Here is a 25,491-nt window from a genome sequence, read left to right as displayed (position 1 = left end):
AGAGAGAGAGAGAGAGAGAGAGAGAATCTTACTGAAAGATGGAAAAAAAGACACCAGAAAGGAGTAGTGAGGGTGGTGGTAATAGAAGGTGGTTAGAAAATGCTCTGAAAATAAAACAAACGACAAGAAAAGAATGTAATAGAAAGTGAGGAAAAACTTTACTTGGAGAAAGTCCACTCATGGAAGAATGAGATTTCCCAGGCAGTGTATCTTCTGGCATCGTTCATCATGAGCACTTACATAGTCTAGTTTAGTAGGAACGTATAACGAAAAAAAGGACAAGAAAAAAACCTTTGACAAAAAGTATTTAGCGATGAAATGTCATGATACATACAACTTCATTTAAATGGTACCCCCCAAAAAGCACATATATTTGTACAGAGAAGATAAAAACAAATGTAGAAAATTTTTTAACAAATGGTGAGTCTACATGAAAGATATATATTTACCATGCAATTTTCCCTAACTTTCTATAGATTGAAAAGTTGCAAAACAAAAGCCCAGGAGAGGAGATATTTCTTTATTAAGACCTTTCAACCAAGAGTTATAATAGTATCTGGTAAATAGGAGAGAATTAAATATTTTTTAAATCTTTCAGCAACAAGACTAACAGGTAACTGCTGGATCCCTGTTCACTCCTGGCGGTCACTTCCTGTATAATATTTGAAGAGGAAGCAATTTAGGCCAGAGAAGGCTAGTTAGAAAAGACTAGGGTAAGGGGCCTTACCAACTTGTTAACATAAAATGAAGCTAAAGTCCTAGGAGGTTTGACACCAACCTGGGGTGTGACATGGATTATAAAAGTAGCTTTAATCATTGATTGGAGTCAGGGTTAAGAATAGCAATTAAAGGAAAATTTGGGATTAATGAGAAACAAATAATATGATGACTTTAACAATATTCTAAATTATCATTAAATATTCCCACTCAAATTTTCTAAAATCAATTGTTTAAATAAAATATTACAAAAGACTAAGATATTTTTAACTACCGTGTTCCATGGTATAAAATTAGCTGAAAAACCAGGACTAAAGTTTCCTGAACTTGAGATTCTTTTAAATATACCAAAACTCGGCGGGTGGCTCCATAGTGTAGTGGTTAGCACATCTGCTTTACACACAGAAAGTCCTGGTCTTGCGCCCCAGGTGGAGCCATGGACCATACCCCGGGTGCGCCAGGCCCCGGGTGCACGCCACCAGCGTGTGGGAGGAGACACCCCACCTTCAGAGATCCAGTTCTTAAGGGGAAACAGCAACATCCATAGGTCAGGGGTAGAAGTGGGGGGTGGAGAGGAGGAATTAAAGAGGGGAAAAATAAATAAATAAATATACCAAAACTCCCCCTTTCTCTAGATTAATAATCTAATTTTATGTTCATGTTTCATGGGACTATATATTACGGCAGCACTTCCCCCATGAAACTCTATCACTGAAGGTGCTACTTTTAATAAAAAAAGAACTCCTTCTCTGCCATGGGCGCCTGTTCAGAATCCCGGAAAGCAACTTGAAAGTGGATTCCGTATCCTATCCATCCTTTTACTCTCAGCTACCTAGCTCGATGCTTCATCACACAGCGGACACTCAACAAATCTTTGAAAAGAAAATCTGCTGTATGTCTGATTCATTTGGTAGGTGGTGCCATTTTTGAGATTGATGTGAAGATCAGATTTAGAAAATAAAACCATTTAAGGTTGCTTTATTTCTGTTTTATGCTTCCCATTCTGGGAGAAGAAATCAAATAGCTTAAGGGGGGGAAAAAGAACAGAAAAGAATGGAAAAAATTACAAAGCCACATAAGAACATAAATACTATAAAAACAGTACCTAGCCCACTTGATTATTTCACAGTACACGATTATTTTACAGTACACAAAAATCAAAAGCAGGGTACCATGTTATTAAATATACAAACGATTTTGGATATTAAAAGATTCTAACTATACTATAACGTAATCAGGGATTATGAGGCACAGCAGGAAGCCACTACCATTCCCAAGGCCTATGGAACATAGAAAAAAAGCAGCTATGTTACCAGAGCCCAAGTCCAAGGATACCTAGTGTAAAACAAGTCTGACACTACAAAGGAGATACTACCTAAGGCAGAGAGAGAGAAAAACACCCTCGCATTTCCCTTCCTCCTACTTTCCAAAACTGTGCCACTGTCTCCCATTGACTGAAAAAGTAGGCAGAAGCTAGCTGATGTGGGAACTTGCAAAAAGCCACCAACTGGAATCACTCACCTCCTGGCATCACCCTCCCTTGAGATATAAAACAGAATAGAGAAAGGGCAACCAGCCATAGGTCCAGCACAAACAGCAAGTATACATGCCTTCATGGTCGCCATACTTATGATTCTGTCTTGATTTATCTCTTATTTATATCTCAGTAGGTTTTATTGTTTTTATTCATAATGTGAACTGCCTCAAATCTGTTGTATATAAGAGGCAGATATAAAGATAGCCGTGTATATATATACAAGAAAGAACAAAACTGCAGTAAAATGTAATAAAATAACTAATGAAAATAAAACATAAAAGTGTTTAATGCATTGTATAAATGAAAAACTTTTCCTTACTAATATTTTACAAATTCAAATTGATACTGTACCACCACTAACATCAGCTTAATGGTACAAGGAAGAAAACTTAGAAATCACTTCTTAATTATCAAAGAGAATTACCCACTGTAGAGTTTTCTGAAGCTAGCAATAAAACAAAAATGATTTCTTAAAAATATGAAATCATTTAAATATTGGAGAAAAAAGAGTAGTTAGGCTTTAAAAGTGGTTTTAAAAACCTCATAAACCCTATATAAATGTACAGTTTACTTTTACATTTCTAATATAACTACTGTCTCCCATTGAGTGCTGAATAAATTATGTTATTCAACAAATATTTTATTACTTCCCTACTTAAAACTGCAAGGCACATACTGATCTCATAAGTGGATCAGTATATGTTCCCATCAAACTTTAAATACAAATTAAGTGCTTTGGAGCATAAAATAAGTCTAATTTTTCTTAAGCAAAAAAAAAGAAAAACTAGATAATGGATTTGACTAAACAATATAAATCATAAATAAGCTACGTTTTAAATAGCCACATCAAAATTAACTTCTAATAGGTATTCTGAGATTGACTTTCCTTTAGGAGACAGAATATTCTAAGAACTATTCATTTTACAGGTTTGGTTTCGAGTTTTGTTTTGGATTTTTTTTTTTTGATAATTTTATTTTGAGATAATTGGAGATTTACATATATAGTCATAAGAAATAATAAATGCAGAAATTCCTGTACCGAGTATCCCTCAATACTAATATCTTGCAAAAACACACTCAACATCATAACCAGGATACTGACATTGATAAAGATGCAGAATTTTTCCATTACCACAAGGATCTCGATGTTGGTCCTTTTATAGTAATACCCTCCTCCTTCTCATTAGCCTGCTAGTATAGTGAATTATATTGATTGATTTTTGAAAATTGAATCAGCCTTGCATCCCTAGAAAAAATGTCACTTGGTCATGGTGTTTAGTTCTTTGTATATGTTGCCAAATTCTGTTGGCTAATATTTCTTAAGGATTTTCACATCTATATTCATGAGGAAAACTGGTCTGCAGTTTCTCTTTCTTATACTTTGTCTGGTTTTGGTATAAATACAATTCTAGCTTCAAAGAATGAACTGGGATGTGTACCCTCCTCTTCTATATTCTGGAAAAGACTGTGTAGAATTGACATTAATTCTTAAACTTTTGATAGAATTCTCAGTGAAACCAATTCGGCCTTGAAGATTTCTTTTTTGGGAGTTCGCAAACTATAAATTCAATTTCCTTAATAGTTTTTTGGTTATTCATGTTAATTCATAAAGAGTGAGTGTGGTAGTTTGTGGTTTTCAAGGAGCAGATCCATTTCATCTAAAGTATCAAATTTATGTGCGTAGAGCTGTTGATAGTCCCTCATTACCTTTTTGATGTCTGCATGGTCTGTAGTGACACTTGTTTTTTCATTGCTGATACTGGCGATTTCTATCTTCTCTGTCAGTCTTGCTAGAAGTCTGTCCATTTTTGGGTGTTTTTTTTTTTGACCCTTACAAAGGACAAGCTCTTTGTTTCATTGATTATTCTCTACTGTTTTCTTTTGATTTCATTGATTTTTGTTCTTGAACATTTCCTTCCTTCTTAGTGCTCTGAGTTTGTTTTGCTCTTCTTTTTCTAGGTTCTGGAAATGGGAGTTTAGATGATGGATTTGAGACTTCTCTTTTCTCAAGTATGCATTTAGCACTCTAAATTTCCCTCAGCACTGCTTCTGCTGTGACCCACAATTTCTATGTTGTATTTCCATTTTCATTCAATTCAATGTATTTTTTAAATTTCCTTTGAGACTTCCTCTCTGATCCACAGATTATTTAGAAGAGTGTCTGTTTAGTTTCCAATTATTTGGAGATTTTATTATCTCCGTTACTAATTTCTAGTTTGAGTTCACTATGGTCACAGAATACATCCTGGATGATTTCGAGTTTTTTAAATTTGTTGAGATTTATTTTAAGGCCCAGCATATGATTATTTTGGTGACTATTCCATGGACTCTTAAAAAAAAAACATGTATTCTGCTGTTGTTGGTAAAGCCTCTATATATGTAAATAAGATTCCATGATTAGACTGTGTTCCTTAGATCTTCTATATCCTTGTAGATTTTCTGTCTAGTAGTTTAACAGTTCCTGAAGACAGGCGTGTTTAAGTTCTCACTGTAATCGTGGATTTCTCTATTTCTGCTTTTACTTCTTTCAGTTTATAGATACACATTTAGGGTTGTTATTTCTTCTGGGTGGGTTGACCCTTTTATGATCATATAATGTCTCTCTCTGATTTTGGTGGTTTTCTTTGCTCTAAAGTCTACTTTAACTGATATTAATGGAGCCATTCCTTATCTTGTTTGTATACTGTATCTTTTCCCATCCTTTTACCTTCAGCCAGCCAATATCATTAAATTTGACAGCACATACATGGGTCACTTTTTTTAATCCAGTCTGCCAATGTCCTTTAGAACATTTATATTTAATTATGATATATTAGGGCTTAAGTCTGTCATTTCATTTTTTTGTTTTGTTTTTTTCTGTTTCTCACTTCCCTGATTTCTTTTTCCTGCCTTCCTGTGGATTACTTGAATATTTTTTAGAATTCTTTGACTGATCTGTAGTGTTTCTAAATGTACCTCTTCATATAGTTTTAGTGGCTGCTCTAGGTATATTATATAGATATCATAGCAATTTTACTAATTTGACAAATATATAATCTTACCTCTCTTTACCATCTGTGATGGTTCGCTTTATATGTCAACGTAGCTAGGCTAAGGCACCTACACAAATCCACTAGTCTAGTTGTTGCTGTGAAGGTAGTTTTTAGGTGTGACTAGCATTTAAATCAGTAGACTTTCAGTAGAGAGGCTTACTTACATAAGGTGCATAGAACTCATCCAATCAGCTGAAACCCTTAAGAAAAAAGACTGAAGTTCCCGGAATAGAAAGCAATTCTGCCTCCAGATGACTACCCTTGGACTCAGGACAACATCAGCTCTTGACAGAATTTTCAGTCTGTCAGTCTACCCTACAGATTTTGGACTTTCCAACCCCCACAACTGTATAAGCCAATTTCTTAAAGTCCACCAACCTCTCTCCCTGCTGTTTATCTGGAAAGCCCTAATACACCACTCTTTACCCTACTCCATTATAAAATATTGCCTTGAATATTTCCTCTATGTACATTTTGAATCTCATCAGTGTTATAATTTTTGCTTCAACCATCATAGTTTGAAAAACTCAAGAAAAAAAGGAAACCTACAGAATTACCCTTATTTTTATTTACCATGTTATTCCTTCCTTCCTGGCATTCCAGGTTCCTCCTTAAATCACTTCGCCTGTTTAAAGAATTCCTTTAGCCAACTCTTGGAGCAGGCGTGCTGTGACAAATTCTTGTCCTTCATCTGAGAATAACTTTCATCTCCTCTTCATTCCTGAAGGATGTTTTCACTGGGTATAGATTTCTGGGTTGATAGCTCTTTGCTTGCAGCATTTGAAAAATATTTTGCCACTTCCTTCTGGCTATGATGGTTTCTAATGAGAAATCCACTGTCTTTTGAATTGTTTTTCTACTCTGTTATTTTTCTCTAGTTACTTTCAAGACTTTTTTTTCTAGTTGCTCTTTAACTTTTCAGAAGTTCAATTATAATGTATCTTGGCATGAATTCTGGAGTTTATCTTGCTCAGGGTTCACTCAGTTTCTTGAATCTGAGGTCTGTGTCTCCTGCCAAATTTGGGAAGTTTGCAGCCATTATTTCTTTTGAGTACTTTTCCAGTTCTGCCCTCATTCTCTTCTTTTCCAAAACTCCAATGACACAAATGTTACATCTTTTATGATAGTCCCACAGGTCCCTGAAGCTCTGTTCATTTTTTTCCAGTCTATTTTTCTCTCTGTTGTATAGATTGGGTAATTACTGTTTTATATCCTAGTTCATTAATTTTTCCCTCTGTCCTCTCCTTTCTGCTGTTGAGTTAATCTGATGAACTTTTTATTTTAATTATTGTATTTTTCAGCTCAAAAATTTCCATGTGCTTTTTCTTTATATTTTCTATTTATCTGCTGAGGTTTTCTGTTTCTTTGTTGATGCTCTTTTTTCATTTGCTTTGTGTTCACTAATTCCTTATCGAAGCATTTTTAATCATGACTGTTTTGAAATCTTTTTCAAAAGATAATTCTAATATCTGTCATTGTCTTTTTTAATTCAGGTAGAGATTTTCCCTGTTCTTCATATAACACGTGACTTATATTTGAAACCTGTACATTTCCATATTATGAGATTGTGGATCTTATTTATCTCCTATTTTAGGTGATATTCTCTGAAACCACTGTGGCAAGGCAGAGGGATGCCACCTTGTTACTACCAGGTGTAGGCAGAAGTCTAGGTTCCCTACCTGGCCTTCACTGTCACCTGAGGGTGGCGAGGTCCTCATCATTCCTGGATGGAGGTGGCAGTTCCACATTCCCATGCGCTCTTGACATTGTGGTGGGGCTGACCTCCTTACCACTGGGCGATGATGAAAATCCTGACTCTCCACTAGGTCTCCTCTGGCTTCACCCCAGAGGGAGGATGGACACACATTTTGCCATGTGGAGGTGGGCATTTTGGCTCTCCATGTGGTCTCTACTGGTACCATGGGAGCGTGGGGTGGGGGTACATGTCCCATCATTGCCTCACAAGGATGGAAATCTAGGCTCCCAGCAAACAAGATAATCTTTTAACCTCTCCTATAAACAAAGAAATACAAAAGCAAACAAGTAGATGCCATCTGAAACTAAATAGAATTGATGAAGTGTGGAGAAACGGGCATTTTCACACTGGTGAGAAAGTGGCAGTAGGAACGTATACTGGTACAGCCTTTCTGGAGGGCAATCTGACAAATGTCTAGTAAATTTAACATGCATATCCCTGACCAAAAAATTCCACTTCTAGAAAATCTATCCTTCTGAAACATTCATAAACATGAAATACTCACACACGCAAATATATTTCATACACACACACATACACACACACACACACACACACACACTGCAGCAATGAATCAAACAAAAAGAAGTTAGCAACAAATTATCCATCATTACAGAATAAGGGGGAAGGGGAATAGTTATAAAATGAAACAATATTATTTCATTAAAAAGGATGAAAGAAACCTGTATGTAATAACATGGAAAGATATTCACTGTAATTAAGTGAAAATAAAGAAGCTGCAAACTCCTATCCACAGTACAGTCTCATTTTTGTTCAAAATAAAACAGTGTGCTGGACCATAGCAAACTACAGCTGGTTGGCTGCCTATCTTTGTAAATAAAGTTTTACTGGAACACAGCCATGCTTACTTATTGCAATGGAGGTCATATAACCCACAAAGCTGAAATATTTACTATTTAGCCTTTTACGAAAAAGTATCCTACCCCTCATATATGCCATATCAACTGACGTTCTCTCTGCTCTATTTTTACTTATCTATGTCATATATTCCTGTAATATTTGAACGCTTATAATAAACATAATGTTTTTATAATAATAAGTAAAAAAACATTTCAGAGAATTGGTTAAATACCATGTGGCCATTAAATAATGCAGGTATAAATTAACAGAAATATCTCCAACATATATTAAATTTTAAAACCCAGTTTACAAAATACCATGTGTAGATGGGTCTCATTTTTTATTTTAAAAATGAGTTGTTATACACAGCTGGGCAGCATAGCACAGACAGCTATCATTTAAAATATCACAGTTATTTTGCTCAAGTAGAAGGAATTTTGGTTTTAAGTACTTCTCTTGCTCTAAAAGAATTGCTTCTTTATTGCTTCTATCAGTGTCTTTGAACTAAGCAGAATGAAAAAAGATATAATTTCTATATCTATATCTGCCACAAGTAGATCCATCTCAGTTTATACCAATTCCTTCATGTCTAACCATCTAAATTTGATCCTCATTACTTCATAAAAACCATCATTAAGAGAGAGAAGAAAAAATAGATAGTGTCCAGGGCATTCCCAGATAAAGATGGTAAACTGAACAAAGGCATTTAACCTCTGCTGACTCTGAATACACCGCAAAAACAATAAAAGTGCTTTTTTCTCTTTTTCTCTTTTTTTCTTTTTTTTAAGCATAAATCCATGAAGCCAAAGGTAACAAGAGAGGCCACAAAAGCAACAAAACACCAGAAGCTGGAAAGCAGATGAATGTTTACTGGCTTGGTAGACCTGAAAAAGTTGGATCTGAAAAGAGAAGAAAAACCAAGAAATGATTCAGAACCTCACCCTCAAGGCCCAGGAATGGTTACACTGGGTACCAATAAAAACGGATAAAGAAGCAACTAAAAACAAAAGGATTCAATGAAATTTTATCTATAAAGTAATAATACGATTCCTAAATTCTTTATACCACTCCGAAACTGGGCAACAGCTACTACCCCCCACCATTGCAGAAAAATCTCAGATTTTCTGAAGCCAGTATAGTAGTTTGAAAACCTGGGTACCACACTGAAAACTGGGGAAGAGAGTGAAAGTTTACATCGTAGTACTGAGGCTACCCCTCCTCCCATAGCCTTTTCCTTTCATTCAGATCCCAGGACACTTGGAGGCCTATATTCTCCAGCAAGAGATTGGAAGTCTTTCTCAAGGGAATTTGCCCAGCTCAAGAAGAAAAACCTAAATACATTGATATGTGGAATATCCCCCCAAAATAGACACTGAATATTGTATAATAAAGAATTTGGCTGGCCTTTGTCCCGGGCCTGGGCATTTAGGATTTTCTGAATGATAAGAGTGCCTTTGTTATTCATGGTGGACCCATGGGGCGACACCTGATAGTTTATATTAATGAAGTGTCTCAGACTGGGCCCTTAGATAGTTTGTGATAATGAGATGATGCAGGATGGAAGCTAGTCTTGCCAAAAAGAGCAACCACATGATTACAGAGTTAGGGCTTTTTGGTCAACATCAAATAGAAGGGCTGGAAACTGAGTTCAACCACGTGGCCAGTGATAGAGTCAATCACACCTACACAATGAAACCACAATAAAAACTCTGGACACCAATGCTCAGGTGAGCTTCCCTGGTTGCCAATACTCTAAATATTCTCACACACTGATGTGCCAGAAGGGTAGTATGTCCTGATTCTAGGAGAGAAGAGAGCAGAAATTTTACATTTAGAACCTTCTCAGACCTTGCCCTATGCGTCTCCCTCTTTGGCTGGTTCTGATTTTCTTCCTGCTATAATAAAACTGTAATTGTAAGTATTGCGCTTCAAGTGAGTTCTGTGAGCCAATAGTGAATTATGAAACATGGGGGGTAGTGGAAACTCTTAAATTTTTAGCCAGCTGGTCAGAAGTAAGGGTGACCTGAGGATTCCCAAATTTATGACTTGTGTCTGAAGTAAGAGCAGTATGGTGGAGGATTATGCCTTAACTTGTGAAATTTGGTCTTACTCCAGGTAGCTGGTATCAGAAGTCATTACAAATAATAAGAATACTCCCAAGAAAACGTTCCAGCCAGATCATCCTGTAGTGCATACCACCCAACAACTAAACACTTCCTACGAAGCTTTTAGTGTCTCACTCTTTTAAAAAGCCTCAAAAGGCTAAGGATCACCAGACATATTTGGAAAAAATGGAAGAAGACTTCAGAAAAGCTATCATTGATAACCTTAGAGAAAAACAAGAACTCACAGAAGTTAAAAATACAAGAGACAAAATAAAAAAACTTTATAAAGAGATAAAAATAAGGCTGAAGAAATATCTCAAAAAAATAAAGCAAAATGACAAAGAGATGGAAACTAGAAGAGTTAATAAAGGAAAACAGTTCAGAGGGCCTAAATGCGGAATAACAGATTTCAAAAAAGAATGAAAACAATGGGGAGAAAGAAATCAAATATATAATTTAGAAAAAATATTCCAGAATTAAAGAATATAAGTTTTTCAGGATTTAAAGTACCCACTGAGGTCCAGCTCATGTACTCTATACACAGACCTAACAGCATTGAGAAGTTTCAGAACATTATGGGACGAAAATTTCATAAGCTTCCAAAAAAATAAGTCACGTATAAAGGATGAATTAAAACAGCATTAGATTCTCAATAAGAACACTGGAAGCTAAAGAAGGGGAAAGAAAAAAGAACAAAGCCTTCAAAATCCAAGGGAAAACTATTTCTAAACTAGGATTCTATACCTAAACTTTCAATTAAGCATAAGTGTGCTGGCGAGGGTGCTGAGGGAGAGAACTTTTCAGACACACAAGGACTCAAAACTTTGACCTCCCTTGTATATTTCTAAAAAAAAAAACTACCAGAGGATCTGTTCCCCTAAAATGAGAGAGTAACCAATAAAGAAGAAACCACAGGATTCTAGAAAACAGGAGATCCGACACGAGAGAGAGAGAGGGGAAAAGGGAATCCCCAGGATGATGGTGGAGTGAGATCCTAGAACAATTCACCACCGCAAGCCTAGGGAAGAAACAGCCCAGATCAAAGCAGATCAGAAGGCTTGAGAAAGATTTCTTCAAGATAAAGAAAATTACAGAATAACTAATATGTCTGAATATACTGAGAGGAGATTTAAACAACTTTGGGGGAACTGGGGTGGAAAACTAGGTAAAGAAACAAATCGATGCTTATTAATTCTAGAGGGCAAAATAAAGTTGTACAAAAAAGGAAAAGTAATCATAATGTACTACATGGTTCAGTAATGGAAACCATTAACACAGTAATAATACTGCAAACATGAACATTGTTTTAATCAAAATTATCATGGGAAAATGGCAGGACCAGAAGTTCATGTGTGTGTGAAAGCAGCATGGAGCTGGAAAGCAGGATGCAATTTTGGGTAATAAAGAAAGCTGAACCCTCATCTTACATAATGAGACGTTAACAGATTACACCTATAACTGAAAAATCAAGAAGTAACTCATAGAGCGTGTTATTTAGAGGTATAAAGGTAATCACTAAGTAAATCAGATTAAATAATTTAAAATGAGAAATGGGAAAAGTGAGGACTATTGGGGGTTGGAAGAACTTTTTATTATAAGAATCGTAACAAATTTCAGTTCTTTAAATACAAATAACTTTAAAAGAACCATTGTGTTCAACAACAGAACACAAAAAAACACGTTTTCTCTCTTCTCTCTTGTTTAAGTCTTAAAAGCAACAGAGAACATGTCATGCATACAGAACTTAAAACAGAGCAGGAACCGGGGATGTGAAAGGGCGAATGGCAATAAACAACACTGGAGACAGAGGTAGGAATTAAGAGATGTTACATAATTGTGGTCTATATTGGGATATTGGGAAAATGTAAACATGAACAAAGTATGATAATAGTATTCTAATTATGTAGAAAAAGGTCATCTTTTAGATATACATATGGAAATATCTAGCAGCAAAATATCATAATTTCTATAATTTAAATATGCGCCAAAAATTAGATAAAACAAATATTGCAAAATGATAATAACCATTACATCTAGTTGATGAGTATATGAATATTTATATTATTTCCACTTTTCAATACATCGAGGCAGGAAGTAATGTGTTGGAGTTCCATGACTATCTTTAAATGGGGATAGGTCGAAGAGGAAAACTAGAAATATTCTACAGTTATCTTACCATATCCTGCCATCGAAGCGCCACTCTCGACATCCATTGTGTTCTTATTTTCCTCTGCTAAAGCTTTAACGTATCTTTTGCTTAAATCTAGTATTTGTTCACGTAACTTGACACTGCTTTGATGTCTTGGTTGTTGAAAAGTATAGTGGAGTAACATCAACCCCCAAATGAGTCCAAATATAAGCAATAGTAAACTCAATTTCTGGGACATACTTTTTCTTGAGATTGTAAAAATCATTTCGGATGAAGCAAACAGACTCGGCTGAAAACTGATAACTAGAGACAAGCCACCAAACAATCCTTTTGAAAGAAAAAAGAAAAAATTTCCTCCTTCTCCTTTAATATTGTATATTCTTCATCTTCAGCAAAGTTGCCTCCCACCTCCAGTTAACTCTGTAAAACTGAGAAGAAAAAAGGTGATTAGTCATAACCTATATCAGTAACAGAACAGACAATGACAGATTTAAGAAGAAATTCTTTAAATAGTTCTGATTTGGAACTATATCATCTTCTTTGCCAACTTTCTCCACCACTAAGCAAGCTTCCAGGTCCTCCATCCATCTCATTTACAAAGATCTTCAAAAATTCAAATTAGAAATAAATGACAATTCAAAATATCTGAAAAAAAATGCCACCAGTCACAAAATTCTTTAAATGACTCCTTGCCGTTTGTAACTAAAACTCTGGATACAAGATTTATAGGAAATCTCCATCTATTCAAATACAGGTCACCAGCCCAAATATCTAAAAACTACTCCCACTCAAAAAAGATAGATGCCAAAATGAAAGTCAGATATAAGGAAAGGTGAAACAGATTACAAAACCAAATGCCTCTCTGAAAAAAAAAAAAATCCTACAATATAAATAATGTGTCAATATAAAAATATCACTAGAAAATATTACTAATGGCAAAAAGATAATCTTAAGAAGCAGCCAATCTAAGGTGAAAAATAACATAATTTCCAAGTCTATACATCTACGTTTATACCAGACATAATGACAAGTGTTAAAACTTGTTAATAATCTTTTTTATATTTCCAAATTCACAATTCTAAACTTTAAATGATGCAGGTATATATTTTTATGATTTAAGGGAAAATGAAAAAGCTATACTTCAATTTTTTAAAAAAGAGAAAGGTGATGACAATCACAGAATCTAAAAAGACATGAAAAGTAATAAAGTCTGTGAATCACCAAAGTGTCCCGTGAGGAAAACTCAAAGTGTGGGAAAAGGCTGAAGAGGGTAAAGGGGGTCAAATATATGGTGACAGAAGGAAACTAGATTTAGGTGATGAGCACATAACACAATATACAGATGATGTATTACAGAATTGTACACTTGAAACCTATACAATGTTATTAGCCAATGTTACCCCCAATAAGTTTACTTTAAAAAACTCTAATGAAATAAAATTATTTACGTTAGAAATACACCTAGAGTCAAAAAGTGCATTTCACAGTTTAATAAAAATAATCCTTAAGAACTTTTAACTTCCTGTACTATGGGCAAATAAAACGTACCAATTTTAATCCACTTAATAGGGTATAATCACATAATGAAATACAATACGAAGATAAGACTAGAAATAAATATAGTATTAATTAAAGTAAACTCTGCAGAGCATTCGATCAATTTCAGCAAACATTTACTGAGCCAGCATATATGGTAGGCACCAGGGAAGCTATGATTCTGCCCTAGAAATTTGTTTTATAGCACAGGTGCTCTCAAAACTTTTTTAAATCTTATATAAAATATCAAAATACAAAACGCAGACAATCAAAGATTCTCTAGTAGATGTGTGTGTGCATGTAAAGTGGAGGATCTTCTGCCCTGCCAATTCACCTGTCCCGTTCCTTTCTCCCACACTGCCACCCAATCCCTGATACACTTCTAATAAATTCTGGGACGCATTAAACCAGATGGATTTAAATTGATATTTTTAGAGCATTTAGCCCCAACGCAGCAGAATATACATTCTTTTTAAGTGCACATGGAACGTTTTCCAAAATAGACCACATTAGGCCACAAAACAAGTCTCAATAAATTTAAGAAAACTGAAATCCTATCAAGCATCTTCTCTAACTATACACAATGGGATAAAGACAGTATATTCAGTAAACGGGGTTGGGAAAACTGGACAGATATATGCAAAAACTAGACCACTGTCTTATACCGTATATAAGAATAAACTCAAAATGGATTAAAGACTTAAATGTAAGACCTCAAACCGCAAAACTCCTGGGAGAAAACAGGCAGTAAACTCTCTGACATTGCTCTTAGTAATACGTTTTTCTGATATAATTCTTCAAGCAAGGGATACAAAAGAAAAAATAAACAAATGGAAATACATCAAACTAAAAAGTTTTTGCACAGGAAAGAAAACCATCGACTAAACGAAAAGACAACCTCCTGAATGGGAGAAGATATTCGTCAATGATACATCCAATTAGGGGTTAATATTCAAAATTTATAAAGAAGTCATACAACTTAACACCAAAAAAAATAAACAACCCAATTTAAAAATAGGCAGAGGACCTGAACAGACATTTCTCTAAAAATATACATATGGCCAAGAGACATGAAAAGATGCTCAATATCACTAATCATCAGAAAAATGCATAAAATCACAATGAGATATCACACTTCCCAATTGTTAGAATGGCTATCATCAATAAATCAATGCGTTGGCGAGGATGTCGAGAAAAGGGAACCCTCATGCACTGTTGGTGGGATTGCAAATTGGTATACCAACTATGGAAAACAGTATGGAGTTTCCTCAAAAATTAAAAATAGAACTACCTTAAGACCCAGCGATTCCACTTTTGGGTATTTAACCAAAGAAATTCAAAACACTAATTCAAAAATATTTACAAACTTCTATGTTCACTGCAGCATTATTTACAGTAGCCAAGATATGGAGGCAACCTAAGTGCCCATCAATGGACAATCGGATAAATATGATGTGGTACGTATATACAATAGAATATTACTTGGCCATAAAAAAAGAATAAAATCTTAACCATTTACAACAACATGGATGGACCTAGAGAGTATTATGCTAAGTGAAATAAGTCAAAGGCAAATACCTTATTTCACTTACATGTGGAATCTAAAAATCAAAATAAATAAACATACAAAACAGAAACAGACTCATAGATACAGAGAACAAACTGATGGTTGCCAGACAGGAGGGGGTTTGAGGGACTGGGTGAAAAAAGTGAGGGGATTAAGAAGAAAAAATGGGTAGTTATAAAACAGTCACAAGGATGTAAAGTACTACATAGAGAATATAGTCAATAATATTGTAATAACTATGTATGATGCCAGGTGGGTATGAGAGTTATCAGGGGGAATCACTGTAAATTACATAAATGTCTAACTAGTATTCTATACCAGTATAAAATAATATTGACTGTCAAATGTATTTGAAAAATTTTTTAAAGAAAAAAAGGAAAACAAACTTCAAATTCATCATAAGTAATGTTACCAAAATAAAGGGGTTTGTTTTGCCTGTGCTCATAAAAGCCAAACAAGATACCAGCAAGGGTTTGCAGCAAAGAAAGTAAAGGTTTATTTAAGGAAATGGCGCCATGCTGAAGACACAGGTGCACTAGCACTCAAAGACCTGCCTCCTGGACGGCCTCTAGGGCAGGGGCCCCCAACCCCTGGGCCATGGACTGATACTATCTGCAGCCTGTTTAGAAACCAGGCCACACAGCAGGAGGTGAGTGGCAGGAGAGCAAGCGAAGCTTCATCTGTATTTGCAGCCGCTCCCCAGTGCTAGCATCACCACCTCAGCTCATCAGGCATTAGATTCTCATAGGAGCACTGGTCCTTAGTTCCAAAAAGGTTGGGGACCACTGCTCTAGGGCACAGGTTATACAGGGGAAAACTCATTAGTCATGGTAGCTAAGGGAGTTGGGGTCGTGGACTCTACTGATTGGTCAGGCCTAGGGTAGGAGGCAGCTGATCACTGCATCAGGTCCTGATGTCAGTCATAGCGCCGGTCCGTCTGGTTTCGAGCAGATGCCAGTGGGGTCTTCTGCCTTCATGAGTCTGGAGCTGAAATACAACTGAGGTCAAAACGTTATCTTTAGTTTGACAGAAACTTTTTCTGTGGTCAATAGACCTAAGGCTGTTGATGCTAACCTAAGGGCTTACTGATTAAGTAAGTGTTTGTATAGCATGTGGAAAGATAAGGAAAGAAGCAAGTGAGTCATGGTGCTATTAGACTACACAAGGCCGATTTGAATGAAGGCTAAAGGAAAGTCATTTTTTAAAAAGTTTTGCACTGTTACAGTAACAGCAGGGGAGTTTTTAAAAGCAAAAATAAAACCATCATCACCTTCATCATCATTATTATGTGGACCTAAGATAGGTTATGGAATATTTTCAGGATTCCCAGGGGAAAGGTCTCACTCAACTGCAGAAATTATAAAAGGTATTACAGTCTATATGGCCCAAAGGTAGAAGTAAGGCATGGAGACACAATTAAATTGAAGAATCTGTAGAGTACTAGACCTGAAGGAGGGCAACAGAGTGTAGTCCAAGTACCACTATCTCCAACTGGATCCCTGCAGCTGCTTTTCAAGTGGTTTCCCAATTCCTCTTCAACCCCATTTCAAGCCATTGTCCTCACTACAGCCAAAATGTTCTTTCAAAAACAAAAGTCATGATTCGAATAGTCACATTTTGAACATTTCTCCAAAGGAGAGATGCAAATGGCCAATAAGCACATGAAGACATGCTCTAATCACTGATCATTAGGGAAATACAAATTAAAACCACAATGAAATACCACTTAACATCGGTTAGAATGCCTATGAAGGGCATCAGAGTATGCCACAGCAAAATTTCCCACTTTCATATAAGGATTTTGACCTGAGGATAACTGAGAAACAGTAGATGCAAGGACTCCCTGCCCGCCTTTCTACCTTAAAGCAAGACATGAATTTCCCATGAGAAAGTGGAGTTGATGTTGAGTCAAATAAAACAACCCTTATATTCCATTGGTTTCCCCCATATATTTACCTTCCCACAATTTACTGCCCCTAGGAACTCAAACTCCTTTCCCTTTGCCTTGTCACATCTCCACAATTTATGGCTCTTTGTTTAAATTATATATAAACTCTGAGACCTAACTGCTTCTTAAGAGTTTTCATTTCTGTGAGGCCCTTCATTTGTATATGAAACAAATCTTTTTTTCCTGTTAATGTCTTTTGTCAATTTAATTTACAGAGCACAGACATTGAACATGAGAAGGTAGAGGAAAAAGTATTTTTCTTACAGCTTGTGGGGTTCATTACGAGTTCCCCACAAGATGTGCTGCTGTGGTATACATAGTTTTGAGCTAAGGGCAATTTCAGCTTCAGGCTCAAAAGAAAATTCTGCCCCTCCCTTTTAACTACCTAGAAAAACTTGAATTAGTGGCCTTTCCCAGAATAAGAGATTATCAGAGTAAACCTCTTTCAGCACATCTACAGGGCAGGACAAATTTCCACTTAAGTACCTGCTTTTCTTACCATCCTGCAATGACCCTTTGAAAACCCCAAGGCACCTTAAATCATCCCTAGCTCAGGATGTCTTATATACCCATGGTCCCTTTCTATCTCCAAACCTCTCTTGCATGCGGGGTCTCTGACTTTCATGTATATGGGGTTGCTATATATATGTATGTATTAAATTTGGTTATTTTCTCTTGCTAATCTGTTTCATGTCTATTTATTAGACCAGCCAAGAACCCTGAGGGTAGAGGGAAGTTTGTTCCTCCCGCAAAAGCTATTAAAAAAAAAAGAACTGTTGGTGTGGATATGCAAAAATTGAAACTCTTATGCATTGCTTGTGGGAATGTGAAATGGTACGGAATTATCATATGATCCAGCAATTCTGCTTCTGGGTATAATCACAAAAGAACTGAAAGCAAGGACTCAAAAGAGATACTTGTATAGCCATGGTCATTGCAGCATTATTCACAATAGCCAAACGTGGAAACAACCTAAGTGTTCATCAATAGATGAGCAGATAAAAAAAATGTGCTATATACATATAAAGGATTATTATTCAGCCTTAAAAGGGAATAAAATTCTGATACAAACTACAAGCTACAACATGGACGAACCTTAAAGATATTATACTAAGTTAAATTAAATAAGACAGGCACAAAAGGACAAATATGGTATGATTCCACTGATATAGGTAGCTACAATCATCAGATACACAGAGACAAAAAGTAGAATGCTGGATACCAAGAGCTGGGGAGGTAGGAGAATAGAGAGCTATGGTTTTAAGATTAGGGTACAGACGTCCATTCTGGAATGATGAAGAAGTTCTGGAGAAGTACAGTGGTGACGGTTGTATGACAATGTGACTGTATTTAATGCTACTGAACTATATACACTTAAAATGGCTAACATGGTACATTTTATGGTTATGTATTTTTTACCATACTCACACACACATCAAGTCATATCACTCGCCTGTTTAACAACTCTTCGACAATTTCCCACTGCACTTAAAATACAATGAAAAGTCTACCACAATCCAGGAGGCCCTGCATAATCTGACTTCTACTTTTATTTCTCTGTCTTAATCACACACCACTTCCCCCTTGCTCATGGTGCTTTGGCCACACCAGACGAAAACACCAAATTCTTTGACCTCAGGGTCTATATGCTGCTATTCCCCTGCTGTATAAGCTCTTCCCGTGCCTTGTTCCTTTCATCCTAGTTCGAACATCACCTCTTCAGAAAGTAGCACTCCCACTCCTACCACACCTCCAGCCTCAAAGCACTCCATCATTCTCCATATGAAATTACACAGTCTATCTTTAAAACCTTGAGCGAGTTATTTTGTCTCCCTAAACCCTGATGTCCTGATCGTCAACAGTCTCTTCCTAATCCTGGTGAGGGTAAATGACACCTCACCCTACTCAATAAATATTAACCTTTATTATAATTAACATCAGACGCTTATGCAGCAATGCCAGTTAATTCTTAATAACTTGTATAACTTGAGTTAATACTGGTGATGTTTTATTAGGCCCAAATAAAACTCCACTGATTAACTCTCATGGTCCTCCATAATTCAGTTCCCAGAGACCAAATTTATTTCTCATTAACCACAAAAAATATCTCCCCCAATCAAGCCAGTTTTCTCACTGTCATCCAATAGTAACAATATATCTTACATGTTTCCTTACATCCTCTCAGTCAGTCAGTAACAGTCAGCTAACAACGAGTCTGCAGGCTTGAAAAAATTTCTACTCAGAATTTGTGGCCAACATGAAATACTACAGGTATGCCTCGGAGATACTGTGGGTTCAGTTCTAAACAACCACAATAAAGTGAGTATCACTACACAGAGAATCACACAAATTTTTTGGTTTCTCAGTGCACATGTTTATACTATACTGTGGTCTATTAAGTGTACAAATGTAATTTAAAAATACCTTCTTGCTGAAAAATGCTAACCATCACCTTAGCCTTTATCAAGTTGTAATCTTTTCTGCTGGTAGAGGATTTTGTCTCGATGTTGATGAAAATGCTGTATCTGCAAAGCACAATAAAGTGATATCTGTATGCCTGTAGTCACTGAAGTATTAATTACTCAGTCCTAAAAGATGACATAACAGCATGACGGTAATGAGTAACAGCTTGTCTTCCAAATCACCCAAAATGAAACTAGATAATCTTTTTAAATGTTACCTGAGCAAGAAGGATTTCAAAACCTCATTACCTTAGATTGTCTCTCATAGCACAATATAACAACTGATTTTACACATCGTATCAACCAATCATGTGTGAGCCTGTCTCCTTAAATCCCAGGTCCCTGAGAGGCAAGACTAACATGCACACGCTGTTGACACAACCCCACAGAGCCTGGTGAATGATCAGCAGAGATGTCTTACAGTTACTTTAAACACATCCCTGAGCCTAACCCCACCTTCTCCCAAGCAGCAATGTGATCTCCTTGCAATGTTTTTTGGGTGCAGAGGGGCAGAGGAGATGGAATTTTGAGTTAAAATTAAAGTATCTTCAAATTTCCATTTCTGGCCTGGAAGAACCCGAGAAGAAATACAGTCCAATCCCTCACATGTCAGATGAAGAAACTAAAGCCCAGAAATGTTAAGTGTTTTGCCTAAAATGAGAAAATCCGTTAGTGGCAGAAGCTGTCTTGGTCCACAACGCATGCCTTAAATCATTATTTAGGTTTTTCTTACTCCCATACCTTCACTAGAAAGACATGTTTGTAAATACTGAATGAATTGTAAAATTAAATGAAGCTTGTTCATTTTTGCTTTAAAGGAATGTAACTAACAAACACTAATGGCAGTTTAAGGCAATGATCTTAAAATTCTGAAGATCTGTAACTTGGACTATTCACTAAATTATCAAGTTGGCACATTAAAGTTTTAAATATGCTTTAATCACATAATCGAAGTATTACAAAGTCACTACTAGAAGAATTTAAGAAATCTTAGATCTTAGTTTTTTTTAACCTAGGCACAAAACTACAATAGAAAAAATATGAAGTAAAACAAAGTTAAACACAAGGTCTTCTGGATGTAGACACCATCACTATGATCAGCAAACACAATGATAAGAACACATTTCCAGGAAAAAAAAAAAACTGGTTGGGGAGGCGAAGGCGGGGGGGTGGGGAGGAGAGGAGGAAACAGGCTCAAACACAACCTTTACGTGCAGTTTCATTTAAGGTGTGAAAGAACTTGGTTTATTCATTCACATGATCACTTATCCATTCACAATAGTTATTAAAGCACCTTCTATGTGCCAGAAACCATAGATGTGAAAGGTGAAACAAGACAGGATTCTTGTTCTTCTAGAGATTATGCTTTAGTAGGAGTAGGACGATAAACAAGGAAACACAGAAATAACCTAATTTCAGCCTGTGGAGAAAATAAAGAGGGCGATGTGAGAATGTCTAAGGCGTCTTCATGAGGTATAAGTCAAGCAAGGCCCTCTAAGCAGGTCTGATCCGAGAAAGAACAGGAAATACAAAGTCTGGTTCCAATCTCCTTCCAACTAAAACCCTTAGAATGCTTTTCTGACCAGAACTTGGGAACAGGCAGTAAATTCCTTATTCTTAGCCTCCTCAGTACAAACCGATGGGAATGAGGAGGATCCTAATTGCCAGCATGGCCTGGCCTAGTGTGGAGAAATCAAAGTGCACAGAAGGAAACCCATGAGCAAAGAAAGCTTTGTGTCCCCTTTCTTATGAGAATAGCATTTCACTGTTTAGTAATATACAGAAACAGTAATGATCTGATATGGTGATCTTTAAGAGAAAAATATATTCTTATTAGATTTTCTAACATGAAGTGGACTGTGGCGAGATGGAATATCAAATAAAGTCTAGGTAGCAGTCCGCCTAGACTAATCGTAAGCATGTTAACTTACGATTATTAAGCATTTTAAATACAATTTTTTCAAACTCTAAAATATTCCCTGTTAGAGAACGCAAACGTAGGAAAAAACAAAGAACATGGGGAAATCTTTTTCTTAATTTTTATATTTATTACAGTCCTTAATGTCTCCACCTCAATTTGCAAAACACATAAATCTCCAAAGATCTGTTCAAAATCTGCAAAGATCTGTTCAGAATTTTATTATGAATGTGTCAAATAGCAAACATGCAAACAACTAGATATTTAAGCAATTTTTCAATGGTTTCTCCTTAGCCAGGGCAAATATATTAGCCCAACATTACTATTAGGGACAAATAAAGACAGAATCAGTGACTATCTGAAGTAGGATATTCTCATGTTAAACATAAAATGAAGCACAAAGAGGATTAATGACCACTCAACATCAAACAAATGGAAGGGAAATTCAGCACCAAAACTTTTTTTTCAACTTAATATATATGTGTATGCATACATATTTTTTCATACACAGTTGCACACAAGCACACAGTTATACATCCATGGAGTCTTGATATAAAAAGACTCTTGCTATGACTGCAATCAAAAATTTTAAAAACACTGCATTTCACACTGCCTGTCTTGAAATGCTTCCTTGTATTTTTATGTAAACATTGCAACAGCAACTTTAAAAACATTAATGGATGGCTAATTCTACCTTAAAAATCTCTCCTTCAAATTCTATTTTTGCATTTATTCAGCGTTCTGCTTCTTCTACTGTGTGACTACAGCTAAAAGAAACATCAATACCAATAGTAGCAACTAGCAAGCAGAGACACTCTCACTCAGCCAAAGGTGCTACAAGAAATACTGCCTATTAAACTCCTAAGGAATTTACAGCTAGAAAAGCAGATATTTATTACAAAAAGACATAGTATGTTCACCAGACCTCAGAGGTTCATAAAGTTCTCTCCAAAAGACTCAGTAATAAGTCCTTCCACAGGCTTGAGCTTGGAATATAATTTCAGGGGAAAAGACCCATTCCTAAAATGTTTTCTCTACATAATATTGCCTGAGGCCAATATCTGGGGAGAGGGGGGAATTGAACGTAGGACACAGCTATCCACTCCTAATTAGGTCTAAGATTTAAAATGTGAACTGCCTGAGAGAAGCTACACTAAAATTCCAGAAATACACAGAAATATCATCTCTCAAGATATTAAGTCATTTTTAGATGTCATTATTGGGAGAGGGAAGAGAAGACAATAGCCCTGAAGAGTATACAGATAAAAGAAAATGGGTAAAGTAAGTCAGAATGAGAATATAAAGTGTTAAGGCAAAAGGGAAACTACTTAATCACTATGCCATAGTAAAAGTTTAATCTAAAATATATTTTGCAGTACTAGATATTTCAGTCACAGAGTCTGACCTGCCCACAGCGTCAGCCAATCATGTTTTGTGCCACATGACTCCATCACAGCGAGCTAAACGGAGGCTTTGGGCACCTTTGCCTGAAGCCTCATCAAAAACAGGGCCCTAAGCAAACCAGGATGTTGGGAGTAGGAACATAAAAGGAAAGAATTTGCAAAAAGAAACAATGGAGTTAGACTAAGGTATTGACAAACTACTTACAAAGCAGGCATAATAGGCAAACTGATGCTACAGAGTAAAAGAAAATACAGAGCAGGGAGGAAGAGAAGCAAGCATGCCAAAAATGCAGAGAAGGCGTGTGCTGCTCATGAAAAAGAAGGATGAACTGGTCAGTAGAGATGGTGGCAGCTTTCCAGTTCTTTCATGTGTATCCCCCTCTTTCAAGTGGAAATGTACCCGTAAGATTCAAATAAATGACTAAAAGGGTTTACATCCATTTTTTCCACATTAAAAAGAACATCAAAAAACCCTTATCATTGAAAGTCGAAGCTAGAAGAGTCCTTGGAATCAGACTAATTCACTATTTTAGAAATGAGGAAATTGAGGACCACAAAGGAACCCAAGGTTACACGGCTAGGACAAGAACCAAGGTCTCCTATTTCCATAGTCATTGCAGTAAATAACACCAACATAGACATTTTTCTTCAAAACAAGTATTTTTGCCACACGTTTTAAAATGAATCAGAAATTATTATGTGCATATGCCGTCTCCCATGGTTTAAGTAAGTTTTCCACATAATTACTCGCTGGCTCTGTTATCCTTATGAAACACATTCATTAGATTTTTCCTTCTTTTCTTAAATATTTCTTTTAAATGAATCTGTCACTAAAGACGTGACAGAAAATTCATCAGGCCCCACTGGCTTTTCCTGGCCATAACTGTACAGTCAAAAATAGCATTACTCAGGACATGTTATTTCACATATTATACAATAGTGTTTGAACTCAAAGTAGTACAAAACAGACATTTTAAGTGAAAATAAATTCAGCTAAGGAATACAAAAATTTCCTTGAAGAAAAACTCATCACCAATGTCAATAAAATTCAGGGGGACACAGTGCAGGAACCGAAACTAAAGAATTGGGGTTAATGTGAACTGTTTCAAATCCTTTATTACATTCATTCAGTTTGTCGTAAGAACAAAAACTACAACTTGGAAACAAATCCCAAAGGGAGAAAATTACTAACCAGTGGGAAAAAGTAGAGGGGTAGAAAAAAGTTGATACAGGGTTGAAAAATGAAGTTGGAAAAGCGGTGAAGCCGCAGGTCGGGGCCGCAGAACACCTCAGATGCTTACTCTGCCAAAACAAACACTTAAGCTTCTCTAAGGATCCCGCAAAGGACACAGCAGATGCGGGGGGGCGGGGGGAGGGATATAGTAAGTCCTTGCATGTATCTCTAAAGCTGATCCACAGAAAAGCAGAGTCATCAATTTCCTAACATTCTCAGCCATCTTAAAACAGCGGAAATTAAGAAGATAGCATATTTTAAAGAATTCCTTGTTTAGGTTTCAGGTGAATGCAGTATAAAGCAAAGAACACACAACCTGGGGTGCTAATAATTAAAGAAAGAAAAACACAAAACACAAATCCAGAGGTTACTTCAGTATAGCTAGGGGAAGTATCGTATTCTAAAGATTTTGGGTCAAATGAAGAATTAGTGGCGTTGTAAGCATATTATTTCTTGTTCTAACAACTTAAAGGTGTGTATTTTATCTCCATTTAGTCGATGAGAAAACTCAGGTTTAGAGCCTTTAATTAACCAAGGTCACAAAGCCAGAGAGCGAGTGACGATCAGGACTGAAACCCAGGCTGCCTGAGCCACTCTTAATACCGCCTGCGAGAGTATAAGCAGTTTCGGTTCATCTTTATCAGTCACCCAGGAACTGAGTTTTGAAGAGGAAATTAAAAAAGAGGGCATTTGACTTTCTCTCAAAGTAGAGCAGAGCTGAGCTGTCAAATACAGAAAGAAGCGAGGGTGGCTGCAGCGCGGGCACTCCATCCCCGCAGCTCGGGTCCGTCGCTCCCCCGCGCCAGGGGCCGCGGGACCGGATCCCGCTCCGCTCGGATCACGCAGCCGGAGCCACGCTCGGTTCTCCGCCCGGGGCCCACGGGGCTGCGGCTGTCAGAGCCAGAGGCGCAGGGACAAAGAGCGTCTCCGGCGGCGGCCGGGGGCTACCGGCCCGTCCCCTCGCCGGGTCTCCGCGGACCTCCAGCGGCAGCCGCCCCGGTGCTGCGGGGGGCGGGGCGCAGCGGAGGAAGGGCGGCCGCCGGGCCAGAGGGGTTCCGCGAGTGGCGCGGGTCCCACGGGCTGCAATGCCGCCACCCCGTGCTTCTCTCTCGAACACTCCCCATTACCTTGACAGTGGGCTTCCCGTCACTGCCGCCGCCAACGGGCGCCCGAGCTGGGGCGGCGCAGCGAAAGCGAATTAGAGGGCGTCAGCTGCGTCCCGCGCTCGCGAAGCAGCCTCCAGGTCGGGATGGAGAAAGGCCAGGG

General features: G+C 37.0%; 1 protein-coding gene across 1 annotated transcript in view; it reads right to left on the bottom strand.

The window, feature by feature from the left end:
• CCDC126 (coiled-coil domain containing 126) overlaps positions 1-25,491 on the bottom strand; it is a 26,540-nt gene extending 1,049 nt beyond the window's left edge. The window contains exons 1-2 of the mRNA XM_039862553.1: positions 25,353-25,491; positions 12,185-12,585 (exon numbers count right to left, since the gene is read on the bottom strand). Coding sequence (XP_039718487.1) covers positions 12,185-12,422 — 238 coding nt within the window. The 5' untranslated portion in view covers positions 12,423-12,585; positions 25,353-25,491. The remainder of the gene's footprint in view (positions 1-12,184; positions 12,586-25,352) is intronic.

This window comes from Pteropus medius, unplaced genomic scaffold (genome assembly GCF_902729225.1).
Source record: "Pteropus medius unplaced genomic scaffold, Ma_sr-lr_union100, whole genome shotgun sequence".
Classification (NCBI taxonomy): Eukaryota; Metazoa; Chordata; class Mammalia; order Chiroptera; family Pteropodidae; genus Pteropus; species Pteropus medius.
This window is presented reverse-complemented; position numbering and strand designations above follow the sequence as displayed.